Below are 16,450 nucleotides of genomic sequence, written 5' to 3'. Positions count from 1 at the left end.
TTTTGACACAGTTGCGTCCTACTGTTATTCTCTCCTGCCAAATAAAGTGTGCTGTTCAGAACTCTCTGCTCTCCTGCACCTGACTTCTCCACCAGCAGCACCCAGCCATAACACAGGTCCATTACAGTACACTTCAAACCCTTCAGTGCGTTTTCCAAGTAGTCTTGAAACAGTGGAGCCACAGTCCAACTGTCTACACCAAAAAAATCAGCGACATCCTTCAATTTCCAGCCATATTTTACAGGCTACATATTCCTCTTTCCCTGTTGGTACCACTCCACTCTACCAACGCAGCGACTGCCTCCTCCCACCAGCCTCACATCATCAGACTCTGGAGAAAGAAGAGTGCATGCTATTTATTTATACATTCTCAACAAGGCGCTACAGACAAGCTGCCTACAGACTACCTCTGCATCCTGCCTGTCAGTCAGCTTCACGCGCTGACGTCCAGGACTGATTGGACTTCAGCTCCACTCTTCCAGAGCAGAAACCAGCTTCATCCACAAACTTGACAAAATCAGATCAAAAAGAGACGGTAGAACGTTCAGTTTTGTTGACGATACTAGTATTTTCATCCCCCCCCAAAATTTGAATATTAAATGAAAATTTAAAATACCCTAATTTTGTTTGATACAATCTTTAATACAACATATATCAATCTTACCTGAACAGATTACATTAGCATAATTACGCTTATGCACAAAGACACCATCTCCGTGTGAGACTAATGTACACTTCTCAAGAGTAGAATCCTGACCATAGCAATCAATACATGCTTGTTTCTATCCTCTACTTCCCTCCAAACTGAGGTCTGTAAGTTGCAGCTACAGCTGTCCCACAGTCCATCTTTCTCCACACAATATTAGCTGCTTTCAAGTTGAAATACAGTCCTCCAGTATCCATAGAAAACACCCCTGCTTTCCAAACACAGGAGCTGGTTTCATTCATCACTCTGAATGGGCCTAAACAACCAGGTAGGAAAATACAAGGGTGAGGACAGGTTATATGCCAGAATTATTTTGATTGTAACAGTAGTAGTGTCAGTGCTTTTAACATTGTAACAGCAGTTACTACAGAACAGTTCTTTGGAGCTGTTTTTCTACAAACCTGCTGGGCTGCCGATTTGAGCCTGTATATCTGAGAATAAAGATAAAAGATTTAACATATCCCATAATGTGATGGGAAGCATATTAATATGTGTGTTTGTGCTTTTAAATCACACTAACTGCGAACTGAACCACACATTGATAGTTGCTTTTCCACTTGACCACTGGTGGGTGTTTTTCTGGAAGGTTCCATCTTCGTTAGGGAGAGTTTCTCCATACTCCACATCTTCATGGTGATCCGGTCCGTCTTTCTGCCAGAACACCATGACTCCACTGGGGTAGAAACCTGTAGCGTGGCAGGTCACTGGAGAAGAGTGGGTCTTCTGGAGCAGAGACACTGATGGAGGGAGAGAAGAAGTGAGAGGATGTTGTGCCTCACACCAGTAATAGGTTTTGATTGAATAGGGCCCCATGTGTCTCAGTACCTATCCTCTTCAAGATGCTGCCTATTTATTTATTTAACTAGGCAAGTCAGTTGAATTACCAACATCAATAATGTTATTTATTATTTATGTCAATATCTATGTCATTACCTCGCATGCCCCTTGAACGTCTGTCTACATTAGAGTATGCTGATTCATTTTCATGGTCATCAGCACCAGAGTTTGAGGCTGTTGTTCATCTCTGTTCTATTCCTCCTTCTGTTACACTGAGATCATGTATCTAAACAGAGCAGCGTCCCAACCAGCATCACCCCAGAACGGATATGAGTTTGTAGGTTTCAGTATCAATACGTCATGAAACACAGCACATGTTGCAGGGGCAAATGAGAACGGACAGACAGAAGATTGAGACACGCAGACAAGCAAACTAATTGAAAACTGCATTTGATCTGAAACAGAAGAACATGGTCTATAACAGTCATACTGTAATTATACCAAGTCTATGATAGACACATGGTCTTAAAACAGAAACATACAGTAAGAGACCACCACCTCACTGAGTGGTCCTTACACCCTATAGAAAGACCCTGTATTATAACCAGACTTGTGAATGAGAGAAGCCATCTTGATCTTTGTCAGGTTCATGTTGTTGCAGTTTCCCCATCACTGAAATTCACTACATTGTGTTGAAAGGTCATTATTTTGTATATATCAGATGAATTGGAATAAAGGGGGGAAAACACAAACAGTATCAGTGTCGTTGTGACAATTGCCAATAAAGTACTGTATTTCTAATTTAAGACAAGCCAGTTTAGATAACCTGCAAGTGTATTGTGGTAGGCCTAAATACAGGAAGGTCTTGCAACAACTTGATGCTGTAAGTTTAGTTCTGACAATGGCCTTGACTCAAATCAATAACATGGGAGGAGGATCACTTTGACGTGAAAGAGGTGGAACAATGCATCAATATGAGAATGGCATAATAGAGCTACATGTATCTCAGGTTAAGGTCAGAGCTTTATTTGGCGTACTGGATGTGACCCATTGAAGGAGGTGAATCATGTTGGATCTAGCTCCATGTGATATTAAATTGTTTTATATCATCACACTGAAAAACACAGCAACAAAATAATACAGCATAGAAATGCAATCAAAGTACTGTGCACACACACACAGAGAAACATGAGCAGCGCGCGCACACACACACACACAGAGGAAGGTGGTGTCAAACAGTGTTGAGGTAAATACCACACCCTTTCATGTAAGAGCCTCAGTATGCAGCTATCTTGTGTCTATCTATCCTCAATCATAAGATGGCCGACACATGGGGATCTTTTTTCATATCCATACTGCCGAGTGGGACGTAGGCCTATTACAGTGACACATTTTCATTTAAGAAGGGTTTTTGTTTCACTAAGACTATAGGCTACTGAAAGAACTAGAACAGAGCCAGTGGATACTAGCTGAAAACTCTTTGACCATAACTACAGTAACAAGCCTACAAGTCCAACCAAGTCATCTTTGGACACTCATTTTCTCTCCCCAATGAAAATGTGTTCCTGAATTCTTGCCCACTCCCACAGTGTGTTCTGGTACTTTTGACGGGAAAACTAAATCAATAACCAAATCAAACCCTGATAAGAATCATAAAAGCAACAAACCATCAGTCCAATATGTCTACAGTGAAGGATCAACAATATCACAGTGTCATCTATAGGTAGATTAACTCTTCTCACCACTGTTTGAGAGGAATCACCTGATGAGTCATGACTTTTGGGTGTCTTCGTCGCTCCGTGGTAAAGTTTCCCCTAGGTACAGATAGATATAGGATCAGCTTCCCCTACCCTTAACCATTAGTGGGGAAAATGAAAATAAAAATAAGAAGTTGCCTCATCACAAATCTTGGATCAGATTACCCTACTCACAATCCTAACATAAACAATGGGTGGTAAAATAAATATCTGACCCTGTTCATAGACTTTGTTACTGTCAACAGAAAACAGGCATTTGGCACATACCCCAGGAAGTAAGGACAAAGCAGAGGCCATAGCCTGTTTATCAGATGGATTCTATAACCTGAGACTATCTTGACACTTTGTTTCTCTGCATTTCGCAAAACGATCAGGAAATTCTGTGACATTCCAACTCAGGAAGAATGAAAAACATTATATTTTCTATTGAAAAGACAGCTGATTTCATCTGATGATTGGATATGCAAAACATATTTAGCCATTTTCAAATGGGATTAGAAGTTGAATAGGATCTATTAGTCTCTAGGGTTACAAAAATTTGATATGAAGTTATGTTTGTTATGTGACACATAAAGAAAACTCCATTTGGAATAATGACTTGTTCAAAAAACAATTTTTATCTAGATAAACTTTATCTAAGTTTTAAGTTCCTCGGCGTACACATCACGGACAAACTGAAATGGTCCACCCACACAGACAGTCTTGTGGGGTATGCATGGTGTCCGAGCTGTGCGCCAGTAGTTTAGACAGACAGCTCGGTGCATTCAACACGTCAGTACCTCTCATAAATAAAAGCTGTGATGAAGTCGATCTCTCCTCCACTTGTAGAATATGTGACTTGCATAAGATGTGGTAGATCATTGCTTTATGTGTAGAGCATCCATAATGTACAAAGCACAAACACTTGCAAAAAAAGTTGTTGTTTAACTTGACCCATCACCAACTTATTCTACAGAACCTACTCGCCCAAAAAGAAAGAAAAATACCACCACTTCAAGTGAAATATGTACAAATGGAACACGTAGACAGGCCTTGTTAAATTGTATAACTATCAGCTAGACACGATAGTGTGAGCAAAGCTTTAACATCACACAATTACTGTATCTTATACTACATTTACCTGTACGGCCGAGTGTTCCATTGGCTCTAATATACATCTGACACAGTTGTAATATTACATTATATAATTCCACAAAATTACAGCACAACTTTTCAAAAGCCAAACCATCAATGAAATGAAAGTAAAACCTAAGGAAATTACCAAAGAATATTTCTGACTACAGATGTTTTATATATGGATCATGTGTTCAGTGTGTGTGTGAGACTGAAGTTTCCGTTTGTTATTTCCGTTGCGGTCCTCTTCAGCTCCTAAAAACACATGAGAAGAGAGAGGTTACACACACAAACACACTCCAAACAGTAGCAGTATGTTCCAGTGTGGTAGCGTTTGGATCTCTAGTTTGCTCATTAATACGAGGACATCTTAAGTGACTTACTCTGATGTTACAGAAGTGCAGAGGTTTCTCAAATCTTCAGGAGACCTTTCCCAGAGTTGTCAGAGTCAGTGTCGGAAGCTAAAACAGAAATAAAACACCAATGTTAGAAAGAGACTGATTGAAAGATATGAGTTCAGGTTAATTTACAACTTCCTAATGCATGGTTCACAGTAAATAAAACCATCCATATTAACTAAGTAGCTACATCAGTTAACATTAAGTTTGAACCCACATCACAATCTACAAGGAAAAGAGACAACCACATTCTAAAATGGATACAGTCAAACAAAACCAAAAAGTCTGATATTTTCAGAATAGTGAACAACATGAAGGTCCCCACTTACAGCTGGCTGGAACAAAGCCTGAAACAGAGATAAACGTTGTGTTATTATGGACTCCGATTTGGTGGAATATTACAAGAGAACATGTTTGACATTATTCTGAATCCTGTATTTCTACTGCAGACATCACACAACATGAGTGACAACGTGACTCTTTATTTACATTAAACAGGTCAATTCAAACATACTTCTACCATCACTAACTAGAATCTACAATACTATTACTTGTAAACCAGTACTGACTACTACTTCTAAAGTAAATCACAGCTGATAATGTCTAAGATGACAGTGTATCCTACATATGACAATAGAAAGAGGTCTTTCTCTCCTCACACCTTTCTTGCTCTTCTTCTTCCAAATGACAACCCCAACAACAACAACGACCAGGAGGAGAGCTACCACCCCTCCAATGATGGGGATACAGTTGGGGGCTGGGTCACCTGTAATCAGAACAGAGCATTCAGACTACAGTGCTAGATAGTACATTTTGATCTCAAATGAACTCTAAGCAACATCAATAAAAATTCAGGAGGTCAATGAGAACATGTGGTCAGAAAGGTAGTGTTCCTGAGCAGGTGAGTAAACTTAAATTAGGAATATTTGGTAGGAGGGTTATGTATAGTGTATAAAAAAAAAATCTTTCTCCCTCTTACCCCAGTTGGTCTGGATCTCAAACTCAGTCAGAACCTTGATGAAGTCCTCCTTGATACCAGTGACCTGAACCACACACTGATACTTGTTGTTCTTCCACTCCTCAGGCGTCACTGTGAGGTGGGTGCTTTTCTGGAAGGTTCCATCATCGTTTGGGAGAGTCTCTCCATTCTCCACATCTTCATGCTGTTCTTGCCCATCTTTCTGCCAGAACACCATGACTCCACTGGGGTAGAAACCTGTAGCGTGGCAGGTCACTGGAGAGGAGGGGGTCTTCTGGAGCAGAGACACTGAGGGAGGGACTGGAGAGAGAATAAAATAGAGAGGGGGAGGAAGAGAGACATACAGGCATAGTGATGAGAAACAATTACAGGGAGCGGAACAGCAATAGATAAAAATAAATAACTTGAATATGACGTGCAGTACGGAAATGTAAATAAAAATACACAATATCATATCACTTTTCTGGCTGTAAATTCATATAATCTCCTGTGTCTCTGTACCTGTCCTCTGCAGAGTAGTCTTCCCATAGTCCAGGTACTTCTTCAGCCACTCAATGCAATCCTGGGTGAGGTAGCTTTTCTTGCTCTTAATGCCAGACAGGTCCATTTCCCACTTCATTTTGGAGTGGAGAGCCTGCGGGACTAAGGCAATCCATGTCGCCGTCTTCACGTCAAATGTCAGGAGGTCTTGTCCATCATATCCAATATGGTGAAACCCTTCTGTGAATCCTGTCTCATCATCCCATGTACAGCCATACATGTCCTGGCTAATGTGTATGCCTGAGAGAGAGAGAGATTACATTAGAAACACTGACATGCAAACATTAACTTTCTTTACACAGAACTCACATTGAACACACAAAACCATACGACTTCTGCACGGAGTAATTTAAATTATATCAAAATGTAGTCACACAGTACGATCACACAGACTGGGGTCTCTGAAGCTCACCTCCTGTTTGATTGAAACGCTTCTGTGCTATCTGAATGTTGGTTTTGAAAATGCTCTCTGCACTTTTCAGGTTCTCTGTGGTGCTATCCCAATACTGCTGGTCAAAAAACGTCTCCATCCAGCTCTGCTTGGGGACCTTCCTCTTCGTGATGCTGTCATAGTGGCTAATGACCTGATCATTCACCATCCCCATGTCCACAAACTCAGGGAAGGCTGGGATTTCTGAGGAGGTTGTGTAGAAGTAGCGCAGGGAATGTCTCACTGTAACAGAGAAGGTACTTTAAGGTACTGTACATGGAACGTTAATGAGTGTGCATATGCATGTTCTCGGCTAGGCTAAGTGAACGTCTGTGCCTCGCATACTCCCTTAAAAAGACCTTTGCTTGAAAAGGAAATGGGGGAAAAAAAAGTGGCAATAGTACATTGTCCATCTTGAGACGCCATAGCCACTATACACTTGCTCAAAATGGTCTGAATTAAACAATGATAACTCAAGAAATCTGTTGATTTTAATATTTTGCTGATGAGATCTTAAATAAAGCAATTTTACAACTGAGATGTTTGGAGCAGTATTTCTCAAGTGAAAAAATGTGCATGAAAACAAGTCTCATTGTTTTCATTCAAACACTTTGTTGAAGAATCCCTACTGTTGACCAATCATACACAAAAGGCCGTAGCCCTCACCTACAGAACATTGGCTTGCCTCAAAAAAAATTGTGAACACGAAGACCGAAAAATCACTTGCCGAAGCAAAAAACATCAAGATGTCGTCATAATATATGCATAAACTTTAGGATGGGAAGCATGCAGACCGCCTTTAAAAGAAGCAATAACAATGTCAGCGCTAGCCAACCTTCATTGATATTATAGCACCACTAACATACACTACTAACCCTTCCTCAATCAATCAATAATTAAAATGTAAAAAAATAACAGTATTTTTGGAGTACCATCATACGCCGAAGACGTGGATGTTGAATATGGCAGCCCCCCGTACCGCTGGTTTAAATGAGGAAGACACATTTCAGTTGTACAACTGACTAGGTATCCCCCTTTCCCTTAAGTATGACATGCAAACCTATTGAGGTTATATATATATATATATATATATATATATATATTTATTATCCTACTGTAGGTGTAGGATTTTATTCATGTATTTGATCAGAACTATACAGAACCTATAAAGAAGGGCACTCAACATGTACAGCACTGACACAAATGACAGGTGGAAAGGAATTGATAATAGAAGATTGTGGGAGCTGTACTGTTAGATTTCAGTGCAGCCTTTGATATAATTGTCGATAACCTGTTTAAAAAAAACACTTGTTATGGCTTTTCAACCTCTGCCATATCGTGGATTCAGAGTCATCTAATTGAGCATATATATTTTTTAATTTGTATGTAAGCTTCTCTAAATGTTAAACATGTAACGTTTGGTGTACCGCAGGGCAGTGCTCTTGGCACTTTTCATATTTTGTTTACCAATGGACCTGACACTGGCATTAAAACAAAGCCTGTGTGTCGATGTATGCTGAGGATTCAACCCTATACGCGTCAGCAACCACAGCTAGTGAACTCACTGCAATCCTAAACAAAGAGTTTGTCAGTTTTAGAATGGGTGGCCAGTAGTCCTGAATATCTCTAAAACTAAGAGAATTGCATTTGGTACAAATCATTGCCTAAGTTCTAGACCTCAGCTGAATCTGGTAATGAATGATGTGGCTGTTTAGCAAGTTGAGAAGACTAAATTACTTGACAGCTTACATTCTAAGGTAACACCATGGTCAAAACATATATACACACACTGAACAAAAATATAAACCCAACATGTACAGTGATGGTCCCATGTTTCATGAGCTGAAATAAAAAGGTACCAGAAATGTTCCATATGCACAAGTGAGCATTTCTCCTTTGCCCAGATAATCCATCCACCTGACAGGTGTGGCATATCAAGAAGCTGAATAAACAGCATGAGCATTACAAATGACACCTTGTGCTGTGGACAATAAAAGGCACCTAAAATGTTGAGTTGTCACACAACACAATCCCAAAGAGGTCTCAAGTTGAGGGAGCTTGCAATTGGCATGATGACTACAGGAATGTCTACCAGAGAATTGAATGTTAATTTCTCTACCAAAACGTCATTAAAGAATTTGGTAGTACGTCTAACCGGCCTCACAACCGCAGACCACATGTAACCACACCAGCCCAGGACCTCCACATGCTTCTTCACCTACGGGATCGTCCGAGACCAGCCACCCAGACAGCTGATGAAACTGGGATTGCATAATTTAAGAATTTCTGCACAAACTGTCAGAAACCGTCTCAGGGAAGCTCATCTGCATGCTCGTCGTCCTCATCAGGGTCTTTACCTAACTGCAGTTCGGTGTCGTAACCAACTTCAGCGGGCAAATTCTCACCTTCGATGGCCACTGGCACGCTGGAGAACTGTGCTCTTCACAGATAAATCTCGGCTTCAACTGTACCGGGCAGAGTGGGCGAACGGTTTGATTATGTCAACGTTGGGAACAGAGTGCCCCATGGTGGGTTATGGTATCGGCAGGAATAAATCGACTGCAATTTGAATACACAGCGATACCGTGACGATATCCTGAGGCACACTGTCGTGTCATTCATCCGCCGACCATTGCGATAATGCACAGCATCATGCCGCAAGGATCTGCACACAATTCCTGGAAGCTGAAAATGTCCCAGTTCTTCCATGTCCTGCATACTCACCAGACATATAACACATTGCGCATTTTTGGGATGCTCTGGATCCACGTGTACGGCAGCTTGTTCCAGTTCCCGCCAATATCCAGCAACTTTACACAGCCATTGAGGAGCGGGACAAGATTCCACAGGCCACAATGAACAGCCTATCGTGCTGCATGAGGCAAATGGTGGTCACACCAGATACTGATTGGTTTTCTGATCCACGCTGCCATCTGTATTCTCAGTTATGTGAAATCAATAGATTGTGGCCTAATGAATTTTTCAATTGACTGATTTCCTTATATGAACTGTAACTCAGTAAAATCTTTTAAATTGTTGCAGTTATATTTTTGTTCAGTGTAAAATCAATGATCGTAAACATGGGGAGAGGTCTGTCTGTAATAAAGAGACACTACACAAAGCAAGTCCTGCAGGCATTAGTTCAATCTTATCTTGATTATTGTCCAGTCATATATGGTCAAATGCTGAAAAGGACCTAGTTAAACTGCAGCTGGCCCAGAACAGAGCGACATATTTTGCTCTTCATTGTAATCAGAGGGCTAATATATCAATACCATGCATGCCAGTCTCGCTTGGCTAAGAGTTGAGGAAAGACTACGCATCACTTCTTGTTTTTATAAGGAGCAATGTGTTGAAAATTCCAAATGGTTTGCATAGTTAATTCACACAGCACTAACACACCCCACCAGGGGTCTTTTCACAGTCCCCAGGTCCAGAACCAATTCAAGGAAACATACAGTATTATACAGAGCCACGATTGCATGAAACTCCAATCTCATTAAGGCATGTGAAGACCAAACCTGGTTTAAAAAATAAATAAAACAGCAACTTCACCCATGTGACCTACTTTTTCTGTGCATGTACTGACATGTTATTGTAACTGCTGTGTAACACATACATTTAAAACAACATGCAGTGTGGATGTAAATTGTAAAGTATTTTGTTTGTAATGTCTTTTTCGTTATGTGTCGGGTCCCCAGTAAGACTAGCTGTCGCCATTGGCGTCGGCTAGTGGGAATCCTAATTAAATCTAAAACAACAACAAAAACACATTTTACAACTTTTGAAGGCCCTCGGAATCAATTACAGTGGGGTCTCAAATGACTGTTGCTTGTTCGAATAGTAGAATACAAGGTGCAATTTCGAAATTTGGTTGTGCATCAACAGTTCTCTTGGTATGGCAGTCCCTGATAGTCACTCAATTAGCCCATGTCCAGCCCATTGATTCGTGACCACAGCAAAGTTGCATATCCCAGGCCTATAGTAACATAGAACAGACTGCGCGTCACCAAACACCAGGGCAAACTATATACTTAAGGTTAAGATCGAAACTGATACATGCGCTTCACAGCCATTATAGCATATGAGTCAACATCTCACAGTGGACAGCATGCCTCCATATTGTTGGACATATAATGGAATTCACGTTTCTTTACTATACTGTGTTTGTTTTATCGAGTGATGCTGTTATTTTATTCTAACTCATGTTGTTTGTTTATTCTAAGGCCGTCGGCGGACGAACTGTCATATTTTTATTTGAAACAATAAAACATCAGTGTTTAAAATGGTATGAGTCACGTGTATATATCCTACAAAAAAAATCCAACAATAATACAAATATACTAAACAATAATGTGGAAATCACTGACCCGATAAAGCTCCATGAATACAAAAGAGGATAATAAAATTGGTCTTCATGGCGTCGATGAGTCTGGTTTTCATTAACGTTGTCCGAATTCGGGAACAGTTTGTATCTAATTCAGTAATATAGCCAATTTAAACTGTATTACAATTTAAATTGCCTACATTATTGATTTGTTCCACCAAACTTCAGCACCGCTAAGGACGCAACCAGTGAAAATGTGTTTCTGTCCTAGCAAGGCCAATTTATACCGCTCTTCTGTTTCCCCTATTAATTGTAGGAACCCAATAGGAAATCAGAAAGATACTTCGTCACCAAATACCAGGAGGACAAACGTATTCAAGGTTATGGTCGAAATTGAAAGTAAAGTCATGTCACTGTTGATGTTCAAAAACGGTTGGCAAAGGGAAAAAGGACTATAGGGTGACAGATGGATGACTGAAAATTGACTTAAATTAGGTTCAAAGCATAGCCATGTTCAAATTGTACCCTACTCTTTTTCTGCTTACTTTTTGAGATAGCATAGCATATGCCTTGTTCAATATAACAGTGATATTCAGGTCTGAAAGTCAGAGTTCTAGATAGATGCTCGAGTTTCCGACTTGGAATTCAGAGATAGATGACCATTCAAAACGATTTTTCCCAGTAGTAGCAAGTTTTCCCCCGAGTTCCCTGTTGTCCTGAACACTCGAAAGTCGGCCAATCCCGTGTTTCCAGTTTTGCACGCACAAAAACACCGCTGCTGTTTCCATACACACCATGTGACCACCCTGAGAGAAATAACCAACTTCGCCATGGTGTTCGTTGGAGAAAGCCTATGGGGAAAATTAATGACGTTTTTGTAAGGATAAATGCCGGAAATAAATGATGTGGTAAACACAGGCATTAAGAGATATTACGTTCTGTTCTATGAGATTATATTTATTAACTAACATAGCCTAACTTTGTGAATTTTGAATAATTTATGTAATACAAAAAAGCACACAACTGCTTCATAATTCATAAAGGTCATGTTAACTGTGTAACGAGTGCGCTGAGAGTCGGGAAGCAAGTTCAGGGAGTGAAAAATGTCATTAATAAATTAACAAAACAAGAAACACGAACAGCGCACCGACATGAAACAGGTACAGAAACAATGACTACTGGGGAAGAAACCAAAGGTAGTGACAAACAGCAAAAAAATAAACGTCCTCTCACTGTCAACTGCGTTTATTTTCAGCAAACTTAACATGTGTAAATATTTGTATGAACAAAACAAGATTCAACAACTGAGACATAAACTGAACAAGTTCCACAGACATGTGACTAACAGAAATTGAATAATTTGTCCCTGAACAAAGAGGGGGGTCAAAATAAAAAATAACAGTCACTATCTGGTGTGGCCACAAGCTGAATTAAGTACTGCAGTGCATCTCCTCCTCATGGACTGCACCAGATTTGCCAGTTCTTGCTGTGAGATGCTACCCCACTCTTCCACCAAGGCACCTGCAAGTTCCCGGACATTTCTGGGGGGAATGGCCCTAGACCTCACCCTCTGATCCAACAGGTCCCAGACATGCTCAATGGGATTGAGATCCGGGCTCTTCGCTGGCCATGGCAGAACACTGACATTCCTGTCTTGCAGGAAATCACGCACAGAACGAGCAGTATGGCTGCTGGCATTGTCATGCTGGAGGGTCATGTCAGGTTTAGCCTGCAGGAAGGGTACCACATGAGGGAGGAGGATATGTTCCCTATAACGCACAGTGTTGAGATTGCCTACAATGACAAGAAGCTCAGTCCGATGATGCTATGACACATCGCCTCAGACCATGACGGACCCTCCACCTCGAAATCGATCCCGTTCCAGAGGACAGGCCTCGGTGTAACACTCATTCGTTCGACGATAAACGCGAATCCGACCATCACCCCATGTGAGACAAAACCGCAACGTCAGTGAAGGGCCATTTTTTCCAGTCCTGTCTGGTCCAGCGACAGTGAGTTTGTGCCCATATGCGACGTTGTTGCCGGTGATATCTGGTGAGGACCTGCCTTACAACGGGCCTACAAGCCATCAGTCCAGCCTCTCTCACACAAAATGGCGCTGGAAGAAATGGCAGCAGTTTTACGGGCGCCCAACCAATTGTGCTATTATGTGTTTTTTTCCCTGAGCTAAAGGGTAGAGCTGCCGCTTTCAAGGTTGCGGGACTCTAACCCGGAAGCTTACAAGAAATACTGCTATGCCCTGCGACGAACCATCAAACAGGCAAAGCGTCAATACAGGGCTAAGATTGAATCATACTCGTAATCATACTCATACCGACACTCGTCTTATGTGGCAGGGCTTGCAAACTATTACAGACTACAAAGGGAAGCACAGCCGCGAGCTGCCCAGTGACACGAGCCTACCAGACGAGCTAAATCACTTCTATGCTCACTTCGAGGCAAGCAACACTGAGGCATGCATGAAAGCATCAGCTGTTCCAGGCGACTGTGTGATCACACTCTCCGTAGCCGACGTGAGTAAGACGTTTAAACAGGTCAACATACACACGGGAGGTGTGTTCCGGGCATGTGCTGACCAACTGGCAGGTGTCTTCACTGACATTTTCAACATGTTCCTGATTAAGTCTATAATACCAACATGTTTCAAGCAGACCACCATAGTCCCTGTGCCCAAGAACACAAAGGCAACCTGCGTAAATGACTACAGAGCTATAGCACTCACGTCTGTAGCCATGAAGTGCTTTGAAAGATTGGTAATGGCTCACATCAATACCATTATCCCATAAACCCTAGACCCACTCCAATTTGCATACCGACCAAACAGATCCACAGTTGATGCAATCTCAACAAGCATGGGGAAACAGTGTTAAAACCCTTTACAAGGAAGATCTGTGAAGTTATTTGGATTTTTACAAATTACCTTTGAAAGACAGGGTCCTGAAAAGGGGCCATTTTGTTGTTGTTGCTGAGTTTATATAGGGCAGGTAATCAAGGAGGTGATGGAGTCCAGGTGAGTGTGACCTAGAGGCTGGAGAGGGAGTACACGTGACAAACTGACTGCTATTTTCTCATAGAACAAAACCTGTAAGATCTCCTAAACCTGTGTTAATCTCAGACCTTATTTTCTGAGTTTATTCCAAATCCCTATCATTTTTTCGCACAGGAGAGATTTCCGAGTTCCCAATAGTTTTGAACGCAGCATCTATAAAGAGACCTGGCAGTGTGGTGCCAGGACAACAACTTCTCCCTCATCGTGAGCAAGACAAAGGAGCTGATCATGGACTACAGGAAAAGGAGGTTTGAGCATGCCTCCATTCCTATCGGGGCTATAGTGGAGAAATGTTATGTTCCCTGGTGTCCACATCGCTAAGAACCTATAATGGTTCAAAAACACAGACATAGTCGTGAGGAGGACACGACAACACCTATTCCCCTAAGGAGGCTGAAGAGATTTGTTATGGGGCCTCAGATCCTCAAAAAGTTATACAGCTGCACCATCAAGAGCATCCTGGCTGGTTGCATCACAGCTTGGTATGGAAACTGCTTGGCATCTGAACGCAAGGCGCTACAGAGTGTAGAGCATACGGCCCAGTACATCACCGGGGCCGAGCTCCCTGCCACCCAAGACCTCTTTACCAGGAAGTGTCAGAGGAAGGCCCCAAAAACTGTCAAAGACTCCAGCCACCCAAGTCATAGCCTGTTCTCTCTGTATCGTGGAAATATTTGCTCAATCATATTTCTCAGATACCGGAACTTGTGAATTCAAATAGACTTTATTACAAAGTAACCAGACGAGCTGGCCCATGGACCAACTGTCACCTTCTGACCTTAGTTCCTTTGTTTTGTCTATTGTTTTAATATGGTCAGGGCGTGAGTTGGGTGGGTTGTCTATGTTAGTTTTTCTATGATTTGCTATTTCCGTGTTTGGCCTGGTATGGTTCTCAATCAGAGGCAGCTGTCAATCGTTGTCCCTGATTGAGAACCATATTTAGGGAGCCTGTTTTCTATTGTGTTTTGTGGGTGGTTGTTTTCTGTTGTGTGTCTGCACCAGCCAGAACTGTTTTCGGTCGTTCTCTTTGTTATTTTCGTGTTCATTTAATAAATATGGACACATACCACGCTGCACCTTGCTCTTATTCCACCACCAACGACCAATAAGTACACCAACTGCCAGACTCAGTCTCAGTCCACTCCTTTTATACAGTTTCATGCTTATACAAGTTTCATAGTCCCTCCAGGTTATGCCAATAACCATATCTCCTTGACTTTACTCCACCATTGTTTCCAAATCTAAATTATTTCCTCTAGACAGGGTTTCCCCCCCTCTAGTTCCTTGGATCAATTATATTGGTGGCACGCCTATACATTATTTCCAGAAAATAATAAGTACAGATTACTATAGGCAATTATAAGATTGCTACATGTGTAACGTATGTGAAACGGCTAGCTAGTTAGCGGTGGTGCGCGCTAAATAGCGTTTCAATCGGTGACATCACTTGCTCTGAGACCTTGAAGTAGTGGTTCCCCTTGCTCTGCAACGGCCGCGGCTTTTGTGGAGCGATGGGTAACTGTGGGACTGTATAATGTCTCTTTGTTATTTTTAATGTGTTACTATGTTTCCTTTAGTTTATTTAGCACATTTTTCTTACTTACTTTGAAAAAAAAAACCTGCATTGTTGGTTAAGGGCTCATAAGTAAGAGTTTCCATTTCACTCTACACCTGCTGTATTTGGTGCATGTGACAATCTATTCACAGAGAAGTATCAGGACCATAGACATGAATAAAGCATTTCAGTCTTTGGGTCTGAGAAAAGCCTCATAACAATGTTATTTATTATTTGACATACGAACACTGGTTATAATGACATAATTTGTGAGAAGTCAGTTGTGACAATGTATATTCAGTTTACATGAGTGTTATAACTGTCAATCAGTCAACCTGGGGCGGCAGGTAGCCTAGTTGTTAGCGTGTTGGGCCAGTAACCGAAAGGTTGCTGGATTGAATCCCGATCTGACAAGGTAAAACTCTGTTGTTCTGCCCCTGAACAATGCAGTCATTGTAGGCTGTCATTGTAAATAAGAATTTGTTCTTAACTGACTTGCCTAGTTAAATAAAAAAATAAAAATTAAAGATACAAAAAGACAAACTTAACTAATCAGTCAGCCCTATCTGTCTTGACATCTCCCTTCCTTTCTCTCGCTCTCCCCCATGATATCCAAGTGCATTTGAAAGACAGACTTATTTAAAAGTGTATAAATGTTTCTTAGAATGGAAAAGGTAAGACATGTACCGTGCCATTCAAGAGAACGGTCTTTGGAACAGTATTTGTGCGTGCATTATCCCAAATAACCACCAGGGGTAGCTATCAGACAGCTATTTGCAAGGGAAATCGAAGTTGCTT

At 41.3% G+C, this 16,450-nt stretch overlaps 1 protein-coding gene across 1 annotated transcript; it reads right to left on the bottom strand.

Moving 5' to 3' along the window:
• Positions 1–2,488: 2,488 nt before the first annotated feature.
• LOC110488340 (class I histocompatibility antigen, F10 alpha chain) lies at positions 2,489–11,850 on the bottom strand. Its single transcript, XM_021560551.3, has 8 exons — positions 11,071–11,850; positions 6,683–6,943; positions 6,232–6,510; positions 5,731–6,030; positions 5,413–5,517; positions 5,081–5,098; positions 4,737–4,814; positions 2,489–4,608 (listed from the first exon to the last, which is right to left on the bottom strand). The coding sequence occupies exons 1-7, from the start codon at positions 11,141–11,143 to the stop codon at positions 4,765–4,767; spliced, it is 1,086 nt and encodes a 361-aa protein (XP_021416226.1). The 5' UTR covers positions 11,144–11,850; the 3' UTR covers positions 2,489–4,608; positions 4,737–4,764.
• Between the last annotated feature and the right edge of the window lie 4,600 nt (positions 11,851–16,450).

This window comes from Oncorhynchus mykiss, chromosome 30 (assembly GCF_057628025.1).
Source record: "Oncorhynchus mykiss isolate SJ-2025 chromosome 30, ASM5762802v1, whole genome shotgun sequence".
In the NCBI taxonomy this organism is placed as follows: Eukaryota; Metazoa; Chordata; class Actinopteri; order Salmoniformes; family Salmonidae; genus Oncorhynchus; species Oncorhynchus mykiss.
Note: the sequence above shows the minus strand (reverse complement) of the source record. Positions and strands in the feature narration are given on the sequence as shown.